The sequence below is a fragment of the Pinus tabuliformis genome, chromosome 6 (genome assembly GCF_031772625.1).
Source record: "Pinus tabuliformis cultivar Carrire ecotype Pingquan chromosome 6, CPIR1, whole genome shotgun sequence".
NCBI classification, from domain to species: Eukaryota; Viridiplantae; Streptophyta; class Pinopsida; order Pinales; family Pinaceae; genus Pinus; species Pinus tabuliformis.
This window is the reverse complement of record NC_142292.1, coordinates 1262786377-1262813071: the sequence shown is the minus strand read 5'-3', so window position 1 is coordinate 1262813071 and position 26695 is coordinate 1262786377. Positions and strand designations below refer to the sequence as shown.

At 38.4% G+C, this 26695-nt stretch overlaps 1 protein-coding gene and 1 pseudogene across 6 annotated transcripts in view; both read right to left on the bottom strand.

Moving 5' to 3' along the window:
• LOC149263254 (uncharacterized) overlaps positions 1 to 26695 on the bottom strand; it is a 463048-nt gene that overhangs the window by 249689 nt on the left and 186664 nt on the right. For 5 of the 6 annotated variants that reach the window (XM_089425983.1, XM_089425985.1, XM_089425979.1 and 2 more), the window contains one exon: positions 22215 to 22267. In XM_089425983.1, the coding sequence (XP_089282109.1) occupies positions 22215 to 22267 (53 nt within the window). The remainder of the gene's footprint in view (positions 1 to 22214; positions 22268 to 26695) is intronic. The other variant, XM_089425987.1, reaches the window with a different exon arrangement.
• LOC149263256 (3-hydroxyisobutyryl-CoA hydrolase-like protein 5 pseudogene) lies at positions 13224 to 13984 on the bottom strand (annotated as a pseudogene).

Sequence of the window (26695 nt, the reverse complement as noted above, 5' to 3'; positions counted from 1 at the left end):
AAGGCTTGGCGGTGGCCACCCTCCTGCTTACGGCCACCGCTCTTCTCCCTCTTGACACGCCTCTGCATGCAATTAACTCTCCGATATTTCCCGGCAAGGTGCTCTGTTATGAATTTTTAGCAGGTTGGACGCGCCCCTTCAATGAACTGTGGTGTATATATTCTTTAGATTTACGGTCATAAAGATCATTTATGTTTTTATAACATTTCCTGTATATATGTTATAAAGTTCACTGATATCTTTTATAAATTTACATTATATATGTTATAAGGTTAAATGATATATTTTATAACATTTACATTTATAAAGTTAAATGATATATTTTATAACATTTCATTATATATGTTATAAAGTTTAATGATATGTTTTATAAATTCATATTATAAAGTCTAATTATATACTTTATAAAATTTAATATATATATATATATATATATATATATATATATTATAAAGTTTAAAGTTTAAAATTTTATTAAAGGGTCGTTACATTTTATATGGGTGTTTTCTGAATATTTCGTTTTTTTCATTTGCTGCATGTATTATTTACTTGTTATCACTTGTATTCCTACTTAGGAACATTACATTAAGAGGGAGCTCTGACAAGTCCCTAATCAAGAGGGAGTTTTGGATCACCCCTAACTACAAAAGAGTGACAATTGTGTTTTTCCACTTCATGTGTCATGCACTAGACCAGGACTAACAGCCATAAGTCTATATGAAGGCTATGAATGGAAATGTAGACACAAAATAGACACAACATTCTTGTCTTCACCTGGGAAGAAAGAATGGGAGGATTGGGTAATCATCTGGCATTCAATACTCTTTGAGGATGTGTAGGGCATCCAAGACAAGAGTAGGGAAGAGGACCGATATTCTTTGAGGGCTGGGAACCCAAGACAAGAATAGTCCTAGAAGGTCGTACTCAGTGAACACCCGGGTGGGTATGTACCTTAAGAGACAATGACTAATGTGTCTATAAGTCATTGGTCTTGCCAACATTATGCTCTGATCTATTGAGAGATAGAGTTGTCAGTCAAGGCCTTGCTGTGGAAACAATGTTGGTTATTATGATGCTATAACAGATGGATTGCCAATCTGGTTTCTCTTATGTGAATACTTCAGAGATTGAAACATAGCCAAACACCTTGTAATGTTGTATGAATACCTCCCTAGTTAAGAGGGAGCATTGAAGGAAGCGTAACTAGGTTCGGTCTTCATAAATGTACTTTTGATATTTGTATTTATTCAAGAAAAAGAAATATTATTTTTATAATATATTGTTAAAATTGGCAACTAGGGCCAAACTCCATGTGGGTCACCTTATTCATGGCTGATAATATTTTTCCTAGATTCCTCTCGTCGAGAGGTGTAGGATTGATCTAAAGATCATCCGATTCCGATAAGTATTTATGGAGATATGAATTTATTTTGATTATGGAATAATTATCAAGCCGACCAGCAACTCATGTAGGCTCAGAAGCCCAACAGACGCATCTATTCATCATCAACATTTGTATATAAATACAGGAGGTCTTTTCCTCATTTGGACACTCACTCTCATCACATCTCTCTCTCTCTCCTGCGCAGAAAAGAGGCTCTTCTCCTACTGCGCAGAAAGGGACTCTTCTCTCACACATGTGGAAGGAAGGACACAGAATTTAGGGCTACAACTACAGATCGGAATTTTGACCAGCGTTGACCATCAAACTCTCTCTCAGAACTGTGTTGTAGGTGGAACTGACTCTCCTCAGAAGGCCGTACATTTTGGTGAAGGAATCAAGGCAATTCGACGGTCAATTTGCAAGATATTGTTTGCCCTAGTTTAGGGCTGATCTAGGGTTTGCCACTGCTAATGCAAATCAGATTTTTGTACTATTTCTCTCTGCTGAATTATTGAAGATAAAAGAAGATTTGATCAAAGGGTTTCCCCATATTGGGGTTTGTCCTTGGCTAGCTGCCACATCTTGTGTCTCTTGTCTTGGCTTGTTTTCTGTCGATCGTTTAATGTTCTATCTGCACTTTACTTAATGTACATGTGATCGCTAATCTGTGGATCATAATAATAAAAAGAAGTAAACTGCTCTAAGCATAGAACATACCATAACTTAACATATATGTCAATGAGTTTCTTGCTCATTGAAATAGGTCTAGCACAAGTTAAAGTGCTATAGGTGAGTCAAATAGTCAAAAGAAAAGGTTGAAGACCTTAAGGGCATGTTACACCTTGTATGTTTATGTATTAGAGTCAAGAGAATACCTCCAAGCAAAGTCAACAAGTCTCCTCCATGCAACGACACCTACAAAAAAGCAATCTGAATTAGATATGTCAAGTCGGCCTACTGTCCTCTAGTCGGCCTCAAGTCGGCCTAAAGGAGGGACAGTCCTCTATATATAGAGGTTGTCCACTCCTCTAAGTACAACGCAATCTACCTCTGAAATTCGCAAAGAAGAAGAATCGAAAAAGGGTGAAGAAATTCTAAATGCAAGGAGCCTCTAGTGCAGTGAAGGAGAGACACAAACCAAAGTTTATAGGGTTGTTCTAAGGAGGATACGCAGTCACACGTGCGAGAAAAGAAGGGCAGTCTGCGGATATAACAACAACAAGATCACAATGATATATTCCTCCTTGTTTGGGCTAGTAACTTAGGCCTATAAGGCCTCCTACCCAAGCGAAGAAGAGACTCTCACAAGCGAAGGAGAAAGGAGTCAAAACCTAAGGGAAACCTCCCACACGTGTGAAAAACTAGGGCTGCAGTGTTGTCACATCAAGTCTGCAACCTCACATCAAGAAGGAGCTTGGTTGGTTAAGAGAAGGAAGGCATCATCTTATGTGAAAGAGTTCACTAAAGATCAAGGAGAAATATCTCTTCTAGAAGGTCTATCACCAGTTGTCGAAGGAAGTAGGAGGACGAAGTGTCGGAGAACGAAGTGCCGGAAGAAGTAGGAAAAAGTGTCGAGAAACAAAGTGCAGGAAGAAGGAAGTATTTGACTTGTGCTTGAAGGATATTCTTGTCAAGGGTCTAGGGTTTGGCATTGATCAAGAAGAAGCTTCAATAAGAGAAACTTACTAAAGGGTTTTCCTCTCAAGAGAAGAGAGGTTTTGGCCCTGGCAGAGAGCCAACATCTTGTGTTCTTGTTTTATGTTTTGATAGCAGTTTGATGAAGCACACACACATGCATTAATAAGCAAAGAAGAAGATTAAAGCTAACAAGAAAAGTAAAAAGACATCACAAATTGTTATCTAGTCCCAAAGAATCATTCTACACCTGATTGCCCTAGATTCTTCAACAATCTCATGCATCTATCTTCTTCCAGTTAGTAATCATGGGTGTAGACATGGGTTTGCAATCCTGCGTTCTGAACCTCTTCAGAATATCTGTAATGTATCTTCCTTTCCCAAGGAAGATCTATCCATCCTTCTGCCACACCTCCAATCCTAGGAAATAGTGCATCAACCCCAAATCCTTCATGTCAAACTTTGTTGCCAGTTTCGCCTTGCAACCCTTTATGAGCCCAGATGATCCTGTCAAGAATAAATCATCCACATAAAAAAATAAAATGAGGGGCTCATCCTCTAATATCAAATAGTAAAGGTTGGGATCTACGTCACTCTTGACGAAACCCATCTGCTGCAACTAGGTGTCAATTCTACCATACCATGCCTTGGGAGCCTACTTGACCCCGTATAGAGCCTTCTTCCAGCTCCGGTGTTTGACATACACTTTCTTCCCCACGAAGTGAACATCATACCCCTTGTCCTGTAACTGGGATACTGAAATCAGGTTCATACACAATCCTGGCACATGCAATACATTTGAAGCGTTGGTGCTTGCTCCTGACTCCCCCTAAAAATCTATGGTACCTCTCCCTATTGGAGGACATTTTGTTTTGTTTCCCATAGTAATCTGGAAATCCATCTACTCCTCTTTGTAGCTAGAGAAATATTCTCTAACCCCAATCATGTGAGCTGAAGCTCCACTGTCTATATACCAGACTTCCTATGAAGTTGATCCTGCTAAGCAAGCAAATCCGTCTTCCAATCTGGAAGATAAATCTGAAGTATCTTGAATGTTACTTCTATCCATGGCTATACGTGAACAAATTTAGTGTGTTATTACTCTTTTTCTCCCAACGTGGATTTTGCTTTACAACCTGTAGCAAAAACTCTCTGCGTCCAACTAGGATTCTGATCAGCGATAATCTGAGCTGCACAAATTTAGTGTGCTATTCCTCTTTTTCTCCCGATGCGGATTCTGCTTTATAGCCTACAGCAAAAACTCTCTGCATCCACTCAGGATTTTTCTCAACGGAAATCTGAGTTGAAACTACTCCCTTCAACTGCTAGAATCACTAATCTAGGCAATTTAATTTTCCTTCCTACTTTCAACTTAAAAAAAATAAAAAATAAAAAAATTGAACTGCTACCCTAGCAACTCAAACTGTCTGTTTTGGGATCTGCGCAGTTTTTCTGGGAATTTCGATCTGTTTCTCCCTCTGAACAATGAAACTCCTTTCTCTGCTTTTGGGCTTACCGGCTGATCAATTAAGCTCTGATACCATAAGAAAATTTTATCTATTGCAGCCACTGGAAATTATTTTTCTAACTCAAAAATTAATTATGCAGTTTATTTGCTACGGCAAATAACGAATAAAATCATTGCTGCAACTTTCACCATAAAAAATATTGCGAAAAATTAAATACTGGAAACTGAGAAATTCTAGCGCACACAATAAATATGACACACTTATATTGGACAATTGTCCTTGGAAAAACCCAACTTGGGAAAACCAGCGTAGCAAATGAGGGTTCTATTATTAATGCTCAACAGCAATTCTGAGTACAATAATTTACATGCCCAGCTAGCAATCTAGTCTGAAGAAAATACTAGCAAAAATATTGTGAGAATTTTCTCTCACCCCACAGCTATTTTCTGCCTCCAAGATAGCTTCCCTAGCCTCTACTTGAGATCCCTGCATCACCCTCTGCACAGTGCCTACGCTGGCTCTCTGAAGATTTCAGCCTTCCTTCCTTTGCCTTTCCCGAGAACTGGAAATCTTCCTCCCGAAATGCTACGGCTCTTCTCTTCCACCTGCTACTCACCCTTTGGCTTTATCTTCTCTGTTGAGCTGCTGCTACTGAGAAAATCGAACTGCCTGGGAAACTGAGTATCTGGACTCGATGATCTCCATCACCACATCAACTTTCTTTTATAATCCACTGTTGGAGCACTAACGGCCAATTTTAAAACTTAATCCATGGCTAGGATCATTTCTGGGTCGATCTGTGTAAGTTTCTAGATGATTCACGCCTTATCTCAAATAATACTGATTAATTAGCCATATTCCCTAAGTTTAGACTTAGGAAATCTTTAAAAATCGGTTAATAATCTAATTGAAACACTTCTAGGTGGAATTTCCATAAACGATTTTTGGGTTTTGGATATCTCATGTATACTTAACTCTCCACAAAATTTCGTGGCTAGAGCACATCCGATGCTACAAAAACTAATACTCCCTCTTAGTGAAGAATGTGTTCTAGCATTGTTGCTTCCTGTACCAACACTCTTTCTCTGCAGCATCTCCTGTTACGCTGCCAAATGTCTGGCTGTTGTTGCCCACCAACTACTCCGCAACTCTAATATACTTTGCATCTGTGTTGCTGCTGACCCTTCCATACTACTGCCAACACTGCATCTACACTGCAACTCCCTCTCATCTGTTGTTGTTGCAACTGCAACATCTGCAACATCCAAAATAGCTTGTCCCTGCTACTGAAACGGGTTCTCCACCATACCCATCTGTTCTCTGAAATAGATGAACTTAGCTCTCCCTAGAGCTTTCGTGAGTATATCTACAACTTGCTCTTCTGTGGGAACATACTGTAACTGGACTGCTCCTCGCTGTACACAATCACTGATGAAGTGACACCAAATATCGATGTGCTTCGACCTGTCATGAAACACTAGATTCTCAGAGAGCTTTATGCAACTCTAATCATCACAATAGATACTGGTCGCCTCCATCCTCTGCCTGAACAAGATTACTAGCATCTTCCGAAGCCATACAACTTCGCACGTAGTTGTGGTGGTTGCCATATACTCTGCTTCTGTAGAGCTCAGTGTTACTAACTTCTGCTTCCTGCTACACCAAGAAACCAGCGTTGAGCCAACACTGAAGTAGTACCCGGAGGTACTTTTCTTGTCCACTGAACTTCCTACCCAATCTGCATCTGTGTACCCACAAAGTTTGACGTCATCCTCTCGAGTATATTTCAACCCATACTCAACTGTGCCGCAAATGTACCTCAGAATATGCCTCGCTGTTGACCAATGTACCCTTTTCAGTTCCACCATGAACTGACTAAGTGTATTCACTAATAAGCAAATTTTGGCCTAGTGTTGACCAGATACATGAGAGATCCAATGAGCTGTCTATACAAGGTGGGGTTGACATCCTTGTCATCTGATGCATCTATCTTCTTCCAGTTAGTAATCATGGGTGTAGACATGGGTCTACAATCCTGCATTTTGAACCTCTTCAGAATATCTATAGTGTATCTTCCTTGCCCAAGGAAGATCTCACGATCCTTCTACCACACCTCTAATCCTAGGAAATAGTGCATCAAGCCCAAATCCTTCATGTCAAATTCTACTGCCAGTTTCCTTTTGCGACCCTCTATGAACCTTGATGATCCTGTCAAGAATAGATCATCCACATACAAAACTAAAATGAGTGGCTCATCCTCTACTATCAAATAATAAAGGTTGGGATCTGTGTTACTCTTAACGAACCCCATCTGCTGCAAGTAGGTGTCAATTCTACCATAAGATGCCCTAGGAGCTTGCTTGAGCTCGTATAGAGCCTTCTTCCAACTCGGGTGCTTGACATACACTTCCTTCCCCACGAAGTGACTATCATGCCCCTTATCTTGTAACTGGGATATTGTAATCAGGTTCATACCCAATCCTCGCACATGCAATACATCTAAAGCGTTGGTGCTTGCTCCTCACTCCCCTTGAAAATCTATGGTACCTCTGCCTACTAGAGTACATTTCGTTTTGTTTCCCATAGTAATCTGGAAATCCATCTGCTCCTCTTTGTAGCTAGAGAAATATTCTCTAACCCTTGTCATGTGAGTTGAAGCTCCACTATCTATATACCAGACTCCTTGTGAAGTTGATCCTGTTAAGCAAGCAAATTCGTCTTCCAATCTAGAAGACAAATCTGAAGTCTCTTGAATGTTACTTCTGTCCATGGCTATACTTGAACAAATTTAATGTGCTATTCCTCTTTTTCTCCCGATGTGGATTCTGCTCTACAGCCTGCAGCAAAAACTCTCTACGTCCAACTAGGATTCTACTCAGCGAAAATCTGAGCTGTAATTGCTCCCTCTTACTATTGGAATCACTAATCTGGGTAATTCAATTTTCCTGCCTCCTTTCAACTGAAATAAAAAATAAAAATAAAAAAAAATTAAAAATAAAAAATAAATAAAAAAATTAAAAAAATAAAAACTAATATATATATATATAGATATATCGAACTACTGCCCTAGCAACTCAAACTGCTTGTTCTGGGCTTTGCGCAGCTTTTTTGGGAATTTCGATCTGTTGCTCCCTCTGAACAACGAAATTCATTTCTCTGCTTCTAAGCTTCCCGGCTAATCATTTAAGCTCTGATACCATGTGAAAATTTTATCTATTATAGCTACTAGAAATTATTCTTCTAACTCAAAAATTAATTATGAAGTTTATTTGCTACGGCAAATAACGAATAAAATCATTCCTGCAACTTTCACCATAAAAAATAATGCGGAAAATAAAATACTAGAAACTAAGAAATTCTAGCACACACAATAAATTTGACAGTTATTTTGGACAATTGTCCCGGAAAAACCCAACATGGGAAAACCGGTGCAGCAGATGAGGGTTTTATTAATAATGTTCAGCAGTAATTCTGAGTACAATAATTTAGATGCCCAGCTAGCAATCTAATCTGAAGAAAATATTGTGAGAATTTTCTCTCACCCCACAGCTATTTTCTACCTCCGAAATAGCTACCCCAGCCTTTGCTTGAGATGCTTGCATCACCCTCTGCACAGTGCGTACGCTGGCTCTCTGAAGATTTCGGCCATCCTTCCTTTGCCTCACTCGGGAACTAGAAATCTTCCTCCCGAAATGCTACTGCTCTCCTCTTCCACCTGCTACTCACCCTTTGGCTTTATCTTCTCTGTTGAGCTGTTGTTACTGAGAAAATCGAACTGCCTGGGCAGTTGAGTATCTGCACTGGATGATCTCCATCACCACATTGACTTTCTTTTATAATCCATTTTTGGAGCACCAATGGCCAAGATGAAAACTTAATCAATAGCTATGATCATTTCAGGGTCGATCGATGTGAGTTTCTAGATGATTCACACCTTATCTCAATTAATACTGATTAATTAACCATATTCCTTAAGTTTAAACTTAGGAAATATTTAAAAATTAGTTAATAATCTAATTGAGACACTTCTGAGCGGAATTTCTAGAAACAATTTATGGGTTTTGGAGATCTCATGTATTCTAGCCTCTCCACAAAATTTCGTGGCTAGAGCATGTCCAATGCTACAAAAACTAACATGCCTCAAGTTCGAGATTAGCTTGCTGTCATCAGTGAGACTGTTACAGATTCTGAGATGATGAGGATTGCTTTGAAAGGGTTCACCAAGGAATGGAAGCCCTTCATCAAAGGGATCGTTGCTAGAGAGAAGTTGACAGACTAGAACAGTTTGTGTGATGACTTCATTCTGAAGGAACTGTGAGACGAGGACATTCATACGAAGAAGAAGACTTCAAATGATAGCATGACTCAAAATGACCCTACAAGCATGAAGAAATGCTTTGACTAAAAAATGAAAATAATCATAATAATAATTTATTTTTCTTCTTTTGATACAAGTACAATGATAATTATGAAGACCAAGCCTAGTTGCATTTCCAACATTCCCTCTTAACTAGGGAGGTATTCATAATTACTCAACAGGATACCAAGATACTCTCAAACATGAAATATTCTCATATGAAGGGATTCAGATTGATTAGCATCATCATAACCAACATTGTCAATAACAAAATAGCAAGGCCTTGACTAACAAGCTCTATCTCTCCACTAGATCAGAGAACAATGTTGGGAAGCATAAATTTGGACACAACCATCGCCTCTCTCCTGGCACATTCCCCATTCAGATGTTCACTAGGTATGTCCTCACAGGACTATTATTATCTTGGATACCCTATCCTCAAAGAATATCAGTCCTTAGGACTACTCTTATCTTGGATACCCTATCCTCAAAGAGTATCGATCCTATATGCTTATCCAATCCACCATTCTCCCTACCAGTGCCTTCACTAGGCTTACGGTTGTTAGTCCTGGCCATAGTGCATGACACATGGAGAATATTGTGTCCATCCTCACTCCTTCCCAACTAAGGAGGAATAACCACAAGCCTAAGCTTGTCTCAAAAATAATCATCAAAGCACCAGCTACATGTTCTTCCATGGAGATTTGTTGTAGTTGTTGGGCTCCTATCTGCATCACATCATAACGAGCTTCGACCTTCCTAGATCTTTGTTAACCTTCACGTAGCTTCAACATGTCATCAAGTAGTTCATCAAACATCTTATGGAGCCAAACTTCTTCACAATTGATTGCACAAGTCTTCACATCTTCTTCCTGCATAATAGAATTCTACTTTCATGCTTTTTCCAAGAAATTATATCTTCTTCCATTCATCACAAGTATTTCTATCAGCAACAATATTGTTAATCAATATGTTCCTGGATCGAACCAATCAGTATTGTTAATCAATGTGTTCTTGGATGTGTTCCTCAAAACACGAACTTGTGTGCCTCAGAATTCGGACTATGTACATCAAAACTTGGACTACTCATAGAATTCTGTATACCACAGTGCCATATAAGATTCGGATGTCACCACAGAAGAGTTGATTTTGTCACAGGTTCGTGTCACCTTGTTTTTTCTATTTGATGTAGGTTGTTCATACAAAATACTTCTTCCAATCTCTAGAATTAGATATTTCATCAAACTCGTTGTCATATAAACTTTGATGCTTTAACTTAGGTCTCTTTTCTAGCCCTTAAGGATTTTGGTCCTTCTTATACAGATGAGCTCGAATCACAGGGATATAAATGTCATCCTTGTTGATTTATGTAGCATCGGATGTGCTCTTGCCTCGAGATTTTGCAGAGGCTAAGACACATGCATTCTCCAATACCCAAAAATTGTTTGGGAAAATTCCACCTAGAGATGGTTTAATTTAAATAATTAACTTTTTAAAATGGTTTCCTAAGTCTAAACTTAGGAAATTTGGTTAATTAAAGGGTATTAATTAAATCAAGTGTGAATCTTCTAGAGGAAGACGAGGATCAACTCCCAGTTAATCTTAGTCGTTCATTATGATTTAATCTTGGCCGTTGGAGCTCCAACGAGAGATTATAAGGAGGAGTTCGATGGATACTTGGAGAACACATCAAATGAGAGATCAGAGATCGAATTTCTCAAGAGTAACAGTGTTGAGTAGCAAGAGTAAGATCGAGTGATCTTCTTGCAGTGAGGGGCTAGGATAGTAGTCCAGAGGAGAGTTTTCTAGATCCGAAGAGTGCAAAGCAGAGAAGGCTTAGAGCAGTTTAGAGAGGCGGCGCAGTGCCACGCAGAGGTAGCGCAGAGCTTCAGAGGGTGTTCAAAATCCAGAGTATGGGTGCCAAATCCCAAAGAACCAATGGTTAGTGGAACTCGAAGCATGGAGGTGAGATAAGGACTTGTAATATATGATAGAAAGTGTTAACTATGATATAGGGATAGATGGAACTACATTATCTCAATCGGGGCTTCCCAGGTAGTGCCCCTCTTATACCCATTGGGAAATTAGGGGAGGTCCCACAGGACTAGGATCGAATATTAATCCCCCATTTAAGGTGAGAGAACAAGATCACAGTTAAAACCCATCCTTCTTCCATATCACCCCATAATCCATATCAAATCCCCAAATACAAACAAGCATAAGCACCCAATTGCAAAATGATCAAAGTATCTTTTGAGTGGAGACCCACCTTCGTCCATGTCCTCATGTCAAATGCGTAAAAAGTATATCGCTGATGCAAGTGGCTGAGATATGATGGCATGTTGTCAACTATGTTAGGATATTCCGACACATAGGAAATAGTTAAGTATAACTTGGTCTAGTGTAGAGTTAGGTAAAGTGTGTTTCTTTACTATGTACTTTTGTAACTTACAATCCGACGTTCACGATATGTTCTAGACATTAAGTGATCTGACGGTTCATTCTCTCCTTGGTATTACCGACACTTGATCCGTGGCTTAACACCCGATTGGTCCATGATCTCCATTTAAAGAGCATGGAGGGTCATTTGTAGGGTGACCGTTCATGAGAGAAGCTTATGTAAATTTTCTTTCTTTTATTAATAAATTGCCTGAAGTGGTCGTGTTGGCTCAGGTCGTGGACTGTTTCCCTCTTTGAGGATTTTAACCACGTCAAGAATGTTGGTGTATTGATTTGTGATCTGTTTGTGAGCAGTGTCCTTTGGTGTTCTGTTTGAGGAACTTACCTTGTAAATTCCTACATGGTATTAGAGCTATTTGAGGGTCGTATCCGTTGGTGATCCAAATCCAAAGCCGGTACAAGTGCATGCGACTGTCGTTTCCTAGATCTACTGTTTCTAACTGCTTTCGGGCCGAGAGGACTGCTCTATTGTGTTAGGAGCATCTGTTCCAGTGAGGAACCCCTTTCATTTCACACGAAAAGGTTTTCGGTAGCCCTAGCTACGTCATTTTTAAGATCTGGAGGTATACAGTCTTTATTTGCAGTTTTAGTTATTCATCTCTCTGTTTATTTCAGTTTATTTAGCTCTTTGTTTTTTTTATTACCGGATCTATACCTTTCATTTCTGCGTATGCTCTTTGCCCTGCGACTCTGTGCGATCTGGGCAAATCAGAAACAGGAAGGAAGGATTTTTCTCATGCGTATGCTTTTTTCTGCTGCGCCTTAGTGTGATCTCAAAAAATCAAGAACATTGAGGAAAATATTTAGTTTCTAGAAAAAGCTAATTTCAAGTGAGAAACCCCTTTTGTTTCACGCGAAAAGGTTTCCAATAGCCCTAGCTACATCATTTTTAAGATCTTGAGGTACATAGTCTTTATTTGGAGTTTTAGTTATTCATCTCTCTGTTTATTTCGGTTTATTTAGCTCTTGGTTTTTTTTATTACCGGATCTATACCTGTCATTTATGCGTATGCTCTTTTCCCTGCGACTCTATGCGATCTGGGCAAATCAGAAACAGGAAGGAAGGATTTTTCTCATGTGTTAGCCTCACTCTCTTATTAAATCAATTATAAATCCAAATATTCAATTAAATAAATTAAATCAAGAAAATTAGGAGTTAGTTCCTCAAACTAAAGAGTTTAGTTAGGAGGAGAGATTCTCTCCAACTAGTTCTCCTAAATTAGTGTGTAAGTTGAGAAAATGTCTCAACCAAGTGAGTCTAAGATAGACGCACTATCTTAAGACCACTTGCTCATGTATTTAAATGTATTATTAAATTATTTGAATAAGAGAGAATTACATGAGCATGAGAGACCATATGATGGCTCTCTGCCTTTTCTGCCAGTTTGTCTTTTGTGTGTTGTTGGTTTGATATTTTATGTGTGTTAATTTCCTTATATGGTTATATGGCTGTGTGAAATTCTTTCATGTGGTATCAGAGCTTCTTCAATTGGTATCAGAGGTCGGATACCCTCATAGATATCTTTGGATATTACTTCTCTCAACGTGTTTACAGCAACATCACTGCCCTGATACTCTTCTTAGTTCCTTTAATTACGTTTTGGAAGATTGTTAAGAACAATTCTACACAACAGTTCTCTGGATTTCCGTATGTTTCCATGCTTTTGAACTGCTTGCTTTCTGCATGGTATGGCATGCCGTTTGTATCACCCAATAACCTTCTTATGAGCACGATTAATGGAACTGGGGCCGTCATAGAACTCTGATACGCAATTGTGTTCATCTGCTATATTTGCGACAAGAAATACAAGGTGAAGATATTTGGCCTTCTGCTAGCTATTCTCACTTTTTTTTGGAATGGTCATCCTCGTGTCGCTATTGGCACTCCACGGAACAATTAGAAGGTTATTTTGCGGCTTCATTTGTGCCATCTTCTCCATCTGTATGTACGGATCTCCTCTGTCAGTAATGGATGGACTTGAAGTGAAAATTCTTCAATTGCTGCTCTAACAATGTTCCTATCTCCAGAGTTCAAATCAACCAAGCGTTTTTCCAATTCTTCCAATTTCTTTGATGGAATATAATGAGTGCGAAGACTAGTTGAAATCATTTCCACACCATCAAGTCGTGCACCTGTTAAGGCCAAATACTCCCCAAGATGTCCTGGAAGATGTGAAAGAATGTACGAGAGACTGGCATCGGTGTGAAATCCAAAGCCAGCCTCAGGCGCTGATAACATAGTTTTCTCTGTGACTACTTTAAAAGTGGATGCTAATGTTAGACTTGCACCTCCTCCAATTGCAGGTCCATTAACAATTGCTACCACAGTTTTCTTGTATGTATGGATATCATACTGAAGCCAATACATTTTGTATACAGCCTCGATAGCATGTTTGTCTGCCTTGCCATAATAAAATACCCTCAAGTCTTCCCCAGCAGAAAATGCTCGCCCAGCTCCCTTCATGATTATCATCTCCACCTCATTTTATTTCTCCCATTTCTCGTAGATCTCAGCTAATCGGATTATCACTTCCCTGCTAATGATATTCAGTTTTCGTGGGTTATTAAGAGTGATAACTCGTACACGACCTTTCTCTTCATCTAGGACATCCTGAGGAGCTTGAGATTCAGGTTTGCTCTCTGCCATTGGATGTGCCATATAAGCCTTTATACCAACACAAATTCTAGCAAGAAGAACCAGAGATGTAATGAATTGGCCTAAAAATGGCGTGAAGGAGTCTCCTTAGAACTTGCAAGAAGGGCTAAAATCGCAGAGTTTGAAGATGGTTGGGAGAATAGAAGCTTTTAACAGTCGACAGGGGAGCTCACTTTAGCGTTGTTCAAGACCCCAGATATCGCCAGTGTACACAGCTTTAGTATCGCTCTCTCTTGATGTCCAGATCCAGAGTTCCAGCGTAAAGTATTGGCTAAAGTCTCTCCAACAAGGTGTGCGTTTTTTTAAGAAGGAGCGTGCACAAAATTTTGATTTTTGAATTCATTTCACTTTTATAAAGTAAAATCATAAACATTAATTCACTTTTTAAGTTACATCATAAAGTGATTTTTTTATAAAGTGATATCAATCTTTGGAGGAATAAGGACATATTTTAATATTTTGGAGAGATAAGGAGTATTTATAATTCTTTATGTAATGGAGTAATAAGAGCTTTTGTGGAGTCATAAGGTGCATATTTTGTAATTTTGGAGTGATAAGTGAAGATTTTTAAAAGGGGAAGCTCCTTGTTGTATTTTGAAGAATAATGTGTATGCTTTTTTCTGTTGTGCCTTAGTGTGATCTCGGAAAATCATAAACATTGAGGAAAATATTCAGTTTCTGACGAAAGCTAACTTCAAGCCATAAAGTTTGGTTTTTTATTGTATGTCCATGTTGGGTTGTGCGGTTTTTTGTTTTGTAGGCAAAAAGAGTTTTTTCAAGTAAGCACGCACCCTAAATCTTCAGTGACTAAAAAAAAAAAAAAAACCCTTCCTCTTTTCCAAAAATTACTAACCTTTTAAACTAGCTCACTTGGTCCAAAGTTACTTTATAAGAATATAGGTCTTGATTTCAAGTCTTTCTTTTGGTTGAGTTACCTTTTCAAAAAACACATGTAACTTATGTTTTAAAGTTACTTTATGTAAAGTGTTCTCACCCATTATAAAAAGTGAGTCACTTATAATTCTAAAGTCTCTTTATCTTTTATTTAAGTTACAATTTAGTGGGTAGCTCATAAAGTACCATTGTAAAAGTGACTTTCACTTATTTATAAAAGTGGGTCACATAAAATCTTTTTTTTTTTTAAGTGAGCTAATTAGATTAAGTTTGGAGGGGGGGGTTTAAAATATAACATTATTATTCACTTCCGCACATTCATGCACTTCGTCAGCATCTTCAACAACTTTTCTTCAAAAAGCCATAACTTCTTCATCTGGAAGTCGTTTTCAGAGCCGTTTTTTTTAATCAACCTAATTTTTCGAGATCTTTCCATTGGAACACTTAGTTTCAGCATCTACAGCTTCAATTTCTGTTAAAATGGAAAGTCCATGCCAAGTTATTCTTGACAGCACCAACTACTTCCAATGGTGGTCCTACATTGTGGATTTACTTAGAAGTAAAGGTCTTTACAGAATAGCCTCAAGCCAAGAAACTAAATCTAAAGATGAAGATAAGGCAGCCAAATGGGAAAATAGGCAAGATCAAGCACGTGGGTTGATAGGGATGTCTATTTCTCCAGACCTTAGATTCCATATCGCAGAACTTGATACCCCTAATGAAGCAATGAAACAGCTCACTAAAGTTTTTGGAATTAAAAATGAAATTAGAGCCCATCAACTCGAAAATGAGTTGTTTACGTTGGACCCCAATAATTTTTCTTCCATTGAAGATTTTTTGTCCAAGTTCAAGACCCTTAGACTTCTCTTGGAAGGTTTTAAGGTTAAGAAAGAAGATGGTAGCCTTATCTATTCCATTCTTACTAAGTTGGGACCAGCCTACTCTGTGCTTGTTCCACCTTCCATTCTACTAGAGAAGCCTTTATTTCTCAAGGACAAGACTACAAATCCCCCTCTTTTGATGCCTTTTGTGATTCTTTAATAAGAGAACAAGAAAAACTCTTACATCTTGGTCTTCTTAATCTTGGAAACTCTTCTAAGAAAGCCTTAACCGCCCAACAACAACCAAATTCAAAGAATCCTAAGAAGCAATACCCTAAAAAGAATAGTCCTAAACCAAACAAGGGTCCTAAGCAATTTCAATCTCAAAATGAAAAATCAATTCAACAAAATGAGAAGGCAAATAAAAACAAAGGGAAGAAGACTGATAGACATTGCAACTTTTGTAATCAATATGGCCACTTAGAATCCAAATGATTTAAGAAGATGGAAGCCTTGGAAGCAGCAATGAAGAAGCATAACATCCATTTGGAGCACTCTTCAACTTCAACTTCATCTTCAGGAATAGCACTTTCTGCATGTGGTTGTCGAGCATCTCAGTTTGGTTATGCACTAAATGTATCTTCTTCCTCTCATTCTCATGAGTGGCTCATTGATTATGGAGCTTCTTATCACATGGCCAAAAACAAAGCCATGTTTTCTTCTTTAAATGATTGTAACACCAAAAATATATATGTTGGTGATGATAGATCTCTTAGTGTTGCAGGGACTGGAACTGTTCATCTAGACAATGTTGAATTTAATGATGTATTATGTGTTCCAACCTTATCCTGCAACCTTCTATCTGTATATCAGATAACTCATTCAGATGAAGGTAAAACCATTGAATTTTCACCTCACGATGTTGTAATTAAGGACCTAAGAGATCCTAGACAGATTTTAGCTATTGGCATTGTTGATGATTCTACAAGGTTGTATAAGTTTAACAACTTTGGGTCATCAACTCTTCCCTTGGTATTTTTTTCTCATAATGATGAAGTGAGCAAACTTTGGCATGAGCGATTTGGTCACTTAAACTATCGCTCCCTTCAAAATCTATGTAAAGAAAATATGGTGATAGGTCTTCCTATGGTATCTTGCAGAGATGGTGTTTGTTCCGGATGTGTACTCGGAAAACATCATCAGGATAGTTTTGAAAAACGTGCCTCTTGGCACGCCTCAACCCCTTTACAGCTTGTGCATAGTGATTTATGTGGTCCACTTCCAGTTGTTTCATTCTCTGGCTACAAGTATTTCTTAACTTTCATTGATGATTTCTCCAAACGCACTTGGGTATACTTCTTAAAACTCAAGAGTGAAGTATTTAACATGTTCTTGGTCGTTAAGGCCTTTGTTGAGAAACAATATGGACATCAAATTCTTAAGCTAAGATCTGAAAATGGCAGAGAATATGTTAACAACAAATTCATCAATTTTTGCATTGAGCATGGAATTCAAATGCAACATATTGTTCCATATACTCCACAACAAAATGGTGTAGCTGAAAGGAAGAATCGCACTTTAAAGGAAATGGCTAATTGTATGCTTCAATCTAAAGGACTTAGTCTTAATTTTTGGGTAGAAGCAATTAACTATGCAAATTACATAGTAAATCACTCCTACTAAGGTTTTAAAGAATATCACTCCAGAAGAAGCATGGAGCTCAATTAAACCAGATGTAAGCCACTTTCGTGTTTTTGGAAGTGAAGCATGGGCCCATATTCCAGATGAGAAACATAAAGCTTTAGAACCTAAGAGTGAAAAATGTATTTTTGTTGGATATTCTAAAGATGTCAAAGGACAAAGACGTATTCCACTTAAGTCCAAAAATGTTATCCTTAGAAGAGATGTAAAGTTTGCTTAAAATATATTGGCCTACGCGCCTAGTTCGGTGGATGTGCCACCTCTTTCTATCCCTTCTACTTCTGAAAATATTTCTTCTTCAGATGATGACAACGAGGATGACAATCCTCCCCCACCTTCTCAGGATCCTCCTTCAACTCCTCAACTTCCAAAATGGGTCTGTGCTACTCGGGATGCAGCAAGCGCTCTTGCAGGTGATCCTACAAATCAGTGACATACACATTCTCAGTTCGATAGAGCCTCCTCTTTACTCGCTCAAGCTTCAGCGAATTATGATCCTGATACCTTTGCAAAAGCTTCAGGCCATCCAAATTGGGACGCAGCTATGAATGAAGAATATTGTTCATTATTGGCAAATGATACATGGGATCTTGTTCCTCTTCCAAAGGGACGAAAACTTGTTAGATGCAAATGGGTTTACAGAACCAAGTTTGGACTAGACGGTAAAGTTGATAAACATAAAGCTCGTCTTTTTGCTAAGGGTTTTTCACAAGTTGAAGGCATTTACTATACTGAAGGCTTCTCCCCTGTTGCCAAAATGAACTCTATCCGCCTTGTTCTTTCCCTTGCTGCCTCTTTCAAATGGGAAGTTCTTCAGATGGATGTTAAATCTTCCTTCTTGCATGGGGACTTGCATGAAGAAATCTATATGGAACAACCTCCTGGCTTTATACAAACAAACTCCAGCCTTGTATGTCGGCTTAAGAAATCCCTTTATGGTCTCAAGCAAGCCCCTCGAGCTTGGTATGCCAAAATGGATAGCTTTCTTTTAGATACTGGCTTTTCTAGGTGTCATTCTGACAATATTGTCTACACCAAGAAAGTGAGTAAGTCTCTTATCATTCATGTTCTTTATGTTGATGATCTTATCCTTACTAGTAGTGATCCCAACCTTATAAACCATGTGAAATCCAGCCTTAAAAAGCAGTTTGAAATGAAAGACTTAGGGCACTTGCATTTTTCTTGGTCTTCAAGTCTTGCAATCCAAGGAAGGTATTTCCCTTTCCTAGTCCAAGTATGCCTGTGATCTTCTACGCCACTTTCACATGGAAGACTGTAAGCCAGCCCCTTCTCCCTTTCAGTCTAGACTCAAACTTTCAGTCACTTGTACTTCCCCTGAAGCTGATGCTACCTTATACCGTCAACTTGTAGGAAAACTTTTGTATCTGACCCATATCCGTCCTAACCTTTCCTTTGTTTTTGGCCTTATTGCTCAGTTTATGCAAAACCCACATGAAAGTCATTAGAATGCAGCTAAAAGAATACTTCAATATGTTCGAGGTACAATTCAGCTTGGGATTCATTACAGTGCAAAAGCATCTCCTCTATTGGTTGGTTTCATTGATTCCGATTGGGCTAGTGACCCTTATGATTGGAAGTCTACTGCAGGTTAGGTCTTCACTCTTGGTTCTGAACCTATTACATGGGCTTGTAAGAAACAAAGTGCCATTTTTCTTTCTTCAGCAGAAGCAGAGTATCGTGGCATCATAGAAGCTAGTAAGGAAGCCCTGTGGCTTCATCAGATCCTATCAGAGTTTGGCTTTCAACGACAGCATCCGACTACACTTTGGTGTGATAATCAAAGTGCCATTCAACTATGCAAAGATCCAGTCCAACATCAACACAGCAAACACATTGAACTACACATGCACTTCATCGGACAGCTCATTCATGACATGTTCTTAAATTGCAATATTGTTCAACCGATGATCAAGTTGCAGACATCTTTACAAAGGCTCTCACAGAGGCGAAGTTTACTAAACTTCAATTTATGGTTGAGTTCAATAAGTTGTCACTAAGGGGGGATAGGCTCTAATGCCTCCTTCTTTCTCCTATTGTGTCATATTTGTACATCCTTCAATACTATCCCACGTTGTTCTTAAGGGGGGATGTTAGGATATTCCGACACATAGGAAATAGTTAAGTATAACTTGGTCTAATGTAGAGTTAGGTAAAGTGTGTTTTTTTACTATGTACTTTTGTAACTTACAATCCGACGGTCACGATATGTTCTAGACATTAAGTGATCCGACGGTTCATTCTCTCCTCGGTATTACCGACACTTGATCTGTGGCTTAACACCCGATTGGTCCATGATCTCTATTTAAAGAGCATGGAGGGTCATTTGTAGGGTGACCGTTCATGAGAGAAGCTTATGTAAATTTTCTTTCTTTTATTAATAAATTGTCTGAAGTGGCCGCATTGGCTCAGGCCGTGGACTGTTTGCCTCTTTAAGGGCTTTAACCACGTCAAGAATACTGGTGTATTTCTCTGTGATTTGTTTGTGAGCGGTGTCCTTTGGTGTTCTATTTGAGGAACTTACCCCGTAAATTCCTACAAGCTAGTAATCGTTGTCAAGGGCTACTAGCTATGTGGTTGGCCAACTAGCTGTCAAGAATAGGAGAAAAGTTTTCTCTTATAGGGTTACCTATTTTTTTCAGTAATAGGACCCTCCCAAGGAGAGTTTTATAGCCCACCTACTACCAACAACTCTATTCAAGTGATATATTTGTGCTTTATTGCCTTCCAACTAGATAACAAATTAAGTATTGTTTCTTCCCCCCAAACATTTGCAATTTGAAAGATGTTTTGTTGTTGAATCCATGATTTAAAACTTCTAAAGCTTTCATGCTACCTGTAGGTTGATGCATTTACTCATGTGTTTCTCCCACACCCTTCCATTTGTTTGTCGTTAGCTTAGTGACCTACTAATATAGAAATCTTGCTCACCATTGTGCTAAAAACCCCAATACAAATGCCTCCACCAAAAAGGAACTATACTCGGTCTTCATAATTATTATTGTATTTGTATCATTATATATTTATTATAAAAATGAAAAAGGGAAAAAGAGGAATTATTTTTGCAGCATGGGTTTCATGCTCCTTTTATTTGTCATCTAGGTCAAGCATGTTCTTCATGCTTCTAGGGTTCATTGAGTCATTTGAGTCTTTGTCATATGTATAAGACCCTTATGGGCAAAATTGTATCAAGAAAGAAATATTATTTTTGAGTTTAAAGTGTCATTTTTGGACTCCCAACACCAAGTCGGCCCTGCCAGTGAAGTCAGCCTAGAAGAGGCCCATTCGACCTTTGAAAAAGGTATAAAAAAGAAGAGCATTCGACCTATTTGGCATCTATCCTCAAGCAAGTTCGATTTGCACCAAAAATAGAAGAAAAAGACGAGAAACCAAGGAGAAAGAAAGAGAATCCAAGAAAAGAAGAAAAGATTGATTTTTGACCTAATTCGGCTCACACGTGCGAGTTTTTTTTCTAGGGTTTCTGCTACTGCTACAGTCCGAAGTTGCAGGTTGGGAGTTCCAGAGCCAAATTCATAGGTCGAGACCTTGAAAGTTGCAGAAAGAAGACACTTTGACGTTCGTTGACTTGGATAAACTTTGACTCTTTTGGAAGAAGATACCTTGGAGGGTTGACTTGTTGTTTGGTGGAAGTTCTTGGTCTTGTTTTGGGGTATTGGTTGTCTCACTTTGACTTGGTTCTACATAGAGAAGAGTTTCATTGGGTTTTCTCCTAGGAGGGGTTTTTCCCTAGCTGTGAGCCTATATTTTGTGTCTCTTGTTCTTGTGATCTTCATACATTTTGAATTGGTAATTGCTTGATGAAAGAAGAAATAATAACAAAGATTTAAAGGCCAACATATACTTACCAGTAATTATCAAGAAAAGAGGAATCAAAACCCTAATTTCAATCTACATTGATTTCTCAACAAAAGGACCGAGAAAGGAAATCTCTGTTGGACAATAACCTGAGAAGGGGTAGTTTTCCCTCTTTGCGAGTGAGTGCCCCAGATTCCAAATCCTATCAACGAAGAGAGAAAATCTGAAAAAAACTCAAGGTAGAAGGGTTGGGCATGAAACTTTGCCTAAATAATGGCTTAATGGACTATCAATTTGTAGTGAATCATGTGCGGCAAAATAAACAATTGCATTATCTCAGCCTTGACATGGTCAAGGGGAAATAAGCTAGGTCCACAAATCACAAAGTGATAAAACACAATAGGCCTAATAATTGAGTCAAAGAGATGGATATTGAAAGAGATATCCTAAAAACAAAGAACTGACACTTGAGTATGGAGAGGGACCCACATGCCTTATTGAGTCAAGCAAAAAGGTCTACCTCAAACTAAACTTTCAGCTTCTGAACTAAAAAATGGGAATCTAACAAAGAGATCTTGCACAAATTAAACACCATAACCTCAATCTTGTTGAGGCTCACCACCATCTATCTAAGGTTGCATTCTTAGACTCTGCATTAACACATTTGTAGTGATCGATGATCACAAAGGTAGGCCCTCCTCCACTTCTACTTATAGTGCAAATAGGGAGACTTGTCTCTTATCCTCCTTTTCCATACTGATGTATTTATCTTTAGTATTTTTTAAGGTTTATCCCTTCACATTCTCTATTTCTATTATATTTATATTTCTTTCTTTTTGCATATAATTCCACATCACCAATTTGAATTGTTCACTCTCTCTCTCTCTCTCTCTCTCTCTCTGCAACTCCTAAGTGTATGTGTGTAATTCAACATCGTACAATGTCAACAGAGACACATATCAATAAATACAAGCACATATGAGAAATTTATTCAAGATGATACCTTCACCTTCAATTCTGAAATAAACATTTCAACAAGCTCCTCTCCTAGATTCTCTGCGGATAAATAGTATAAGAAAAATCTTTAGCATTGGATTCTTCATTAAAATAAAACCATCATTTATCTAACAAAAACAACAATCAAATCAATTACATATGAAAAAGGAAATAGATTAACCATGAACTATTGCAATTACTCAATAATAAAGACATGTCAAAATGGTACATTCTCTCCCTTCTAAACATAAATTTTCAACTTTTTAATTATTCCAAGTTAAAAATGAAAGTATGGATTGTAGACATATCTATGAGAGAGACTGAGAGGAAATGTATGGAATATTATATTTACAATTTCCTTTTCCTTGGAATTCATTTACTTTCATTAGTGGTTGTCCAACTACGTGAATCATTTTGCAGATAAGCTTATTTCCACATCCTGTCAGTTCCAATTCCTGTCGTTATGGGTAACTAACCTGGACTAACATGGCAAGTATTCCTACTACAACTCATTTCATACACCTAGAACAATGAATTTACAATGACTTCAAGATGGTGCCCATTTCAGCTAGCAAGTTCGTTGTCAAAAAAAATTGTAATCACAAGGCAACTCACTTCTAAACATGCACTGTTCTAATTATTTCATCCTTGTGAACATTAAAACCAAATACATAAGTTAAACCCACCTCATAATTTTGAAGTGGTAACAAGTGCAGAAGTCAATGAAGAGAAGACGATAACTTGGATTAGATACCAGAAAGATAGAAACTCACCCAACTAGGACAGATTATTGTTGAGTTTGCATGAGAGAGATGGATTGAATGGATCCACCAAAAAAACTTAAATCAGCATGAACCATTAGCACATCATAAAAAGAAGAGAATATGAACCCATTAACAAGAATAACACAAATTTGGTGCCCCTAGGCTAAAGAACCAATATGATGAGATAATATAAATGAGCTAAGCACCAAGGGTTAGCTCAATTGTTTGATTCCATAGTTTCAAGTACATTGCAAGTAATATGGTGCATTATTCAGGTCCGTGGTTCAATGCCCACAAGGTCAGGTACACAAAGTGTGCATTGCTTGCTTTACACTAGGTATCATCCTCAAAATGAGGGGAAGTGCCCAAGGGCCAAAACTTTCCCAAGGAGTTATTTCCATGGAAAAAAAACAAATGAGAACTTGAGTTGTATATTTATACATCACCCAAGTGAGGTGTCCCTTCAAGATGGGAGGCACCCTTTAAGAGAGGGTTACAAGCCCACAAAACAAGGGCACACACCCCAAGAGGGTGACCAAGACAATGTAATCAAATATATAAAAAATAGAATAAAGAGGGCAATTAGCCATAAATGACCACATGAAGATTGCCGTCATTCCAACAACCCCCCTTAATCGTAGCATGTGGGCATGAAGAAGGGCAATAAGGTACATGAGTGAAAATATAGCATAGAGTGGATATGAGATGACCCAACTCAAATACAAGCATGGATAGGTATATGAAGACCCAACCATCATCATAGAATTGCTCACCTCCTAAGGAAATGTCATCATTGAACTACACATCATCTAGAGTCACATATACTAATCTGGCCATTTGATAAGTGTTGAAAAGAGAAATAAGTATAAGAGAGAAAAGTGAGTGGGCATACCCAACTCAATGTGAAGTTAACCATCATTGGAAGAACGAGCAGGTTTTCAACGACACAACAAGCTCAAAGAATGTTGCCATCACACTGCTCAATAAACAAAGAAAAATGTTAGTGACCTCATCCAATGAAGGAGGGAAGTAAGATAATCCCAACCATACTTCACACCTACCAGCAAAACCAACATGGTACTGTTGAAATGCTCATTTGATGGAGTATTAGAAGAATCAACCTTTATAGAAATGGAGAATGTAGCCACTAATCTGCTCAACTATTAGAAAAAGGCATCATTGACCTATGCATCCAATAGAGGAAGGCTAGAAGACATATCCTATCCATAGTGGTTATCTACTATGAAAGTGGTACCTCTAAATTCTCCATCTGCAGAGGCGTCAAAAGAGACATCCTATATAGGAATGATGAATGCAGCAACCGATTAGCCCATCTAGTTGAAACAACTATCACCAACATAATTATCCAATGAAGAAGAGCAAGAAGATATATCCCTCCATACTATGGCATGTGCACACATTGAGACAATGGTATTGAATTGTCCACTTGAAGAGGTGTTAGGAAAAAAAAACCTATTATAAAGAGGAGATAGAAGTACCCATCTCGAATAAGATTAGTGGTAGCTAAAGTGAGTGAGAAAATCCAACTAAAATATATTTGAAATAGCTCCATTACAACCAAGCATGCAATAGTTGTGTGGATTTATGCATGCCTAGCATAGGTGCACCTACAAGATCAAACTCAAAATGTCATATCCCCATTTTTATTTTCCTCCATAGTACAGCCAGGGTGGATTTCCAGGGCACAGGATGGCCAGATCATGGGAGCAGGTTTATGTCATCAGGGGTTCCGAGGGAGTTTTGAGGAGTTTTTATGGGATCCAATGGCATTCGCTTGGCATATTCCATCACCCACATAGTTTGCCTTTCGTTCTGTTGCATTCTGACAACTTTCAAAAAATTGCATTATTATGGGGCCTAACTTAATTAATTATGCTCGAGGTGGCATTCAGGAGGATTAATTGATGGAACACCTCAGTGTAATAGCTCGTTGGAACTGGAATGAGAAGATCTATAGGATGGGATGTTGAGAAGTGGCTTTCAGTGGTCGGAGAGAGTATGGTGGCCAATTTACCATTTTCCCACATTAAAAATAATATTTTAATTGAAATAAAAAGAGGGAAAAGTGCTCCATGATTAAAATAATAATAAAATAGGAGGTTCTAGAGGGGTCCATCAGATTTATAAAAAGAAGAGGAGGAGGCCATTAGGGGACATCTTGGATTTGATATTTCTTCTTGTATGAGAGGTTGAGAACCCAGTTCTCTACTTCATTGGTAGCCCCAGGACGGAAACCCTCGGGTGTGCTAGTAGGTATTGGACAAAAACCCAACACTCTTGAGGAGATTTCCCTCAGAAACCTCGCAGTGCTTCATTGGAGTTTTAGAGAGAGGAGTTTTGTCGTAGCAGGTTTGCAAGAGTCTTCTCATCGGGCCATCTACATCATTGCCAGAGTCATTCATCAGTTGGGTCAGAGATCTTTTTATGGGTTTTGCTCCACTTGCTTGGCAAGCTCAAATTCCACTATTCCTTCATGCTAATATACTCTTTCAGTGGATTAATAAAATGGCTCAGTGATTTTATTGGCATCTATCTGTGTATCAATTCGCTAGTTGTGTCTCTATTTACGATTACTTTGTTGTTCAAGTTCATTTCTGGTATCTACCGTTAAAATTTTCATTAGGGATATTACAGCAGTATCAAAGCTGGTGTTCTTGCCAGTCTGGAGGGTTCCAATTGCAGATTGTTTGTGGATTTATTTTTTTGGACGAGATATCTCAAGGAAAATTATTTTATAGAGCCAAGCTGAATTTTCAAAAGGTAAATATTTGAGGCGCAATTTTTCATAAAGGTCGAAAATCAAATGAGTATTAAAGGGGGCCCAAATTATTGTAAATGTTTGGTGAAGGTGTGGAGTATTGTTGTGGGTTGTGGCATATTAAAGTGAAAATCCGTCAAAGGGGCCAAGAATTAAAAATGTCATTAAACCAAGTTTTGTTTATTGTCATTTCTCTCAGTGCAAATTGTATGAGAGCATTCTTATCTTGAGGCCGAGTACACTTTCAGGAGTTGCCTATGAAATCAAGTGATACCTGTAGCTTTGTGTTGCATAGAAAAAGATGACCATATGCATGGATTAAGGATCACAGCCAGAAATTGTATTAAGGGGCGTGTCTAATTTATGCTAAGGAGTCGAATGATTAATTATTGACCAACACAAATCTGCATAGCCGGAACCAATTAAAATTGTGTATGTGCAATGACTAAGTCGTGATTATAACTGATCTAGGGTATTTACGCACACCATTGAACCACTGTGCGTTGACAAAGACGCACAATCAATCATACAGAAACTGAGCCGTTGAACAGAGACTCCTGTGCACAGAGTTCTTGGTTGTTTTATATATTCCCGTAACACAGTCCAAATGGTAGACTCCAAATGAATCATTGGCCGCCAGTGTGGGTTGAACAGTGAGTAGAAATTGTGGAGATCAAGTTGCTTTCATTTCCAACTTGAGCACAAATTAGAAGGTTAGTCGTTGGTGCGTAGCATTGAATTGGCATAATTGTTGCGCAGTTTGCATGGCCAGAGTATTGGGACGACTGCATCCATATCTGCATAGCCAAATAAATTGTCAGGGACATAGAAAGGGTCACTACTGCCGATCCACATGATACAACTGGAGCCAAAATTCGTGGGAAATCAACACCGACTAGTCAAAATGTGTAGCGGCTATATGGAACGCGGGTGTAATGTTCGCAA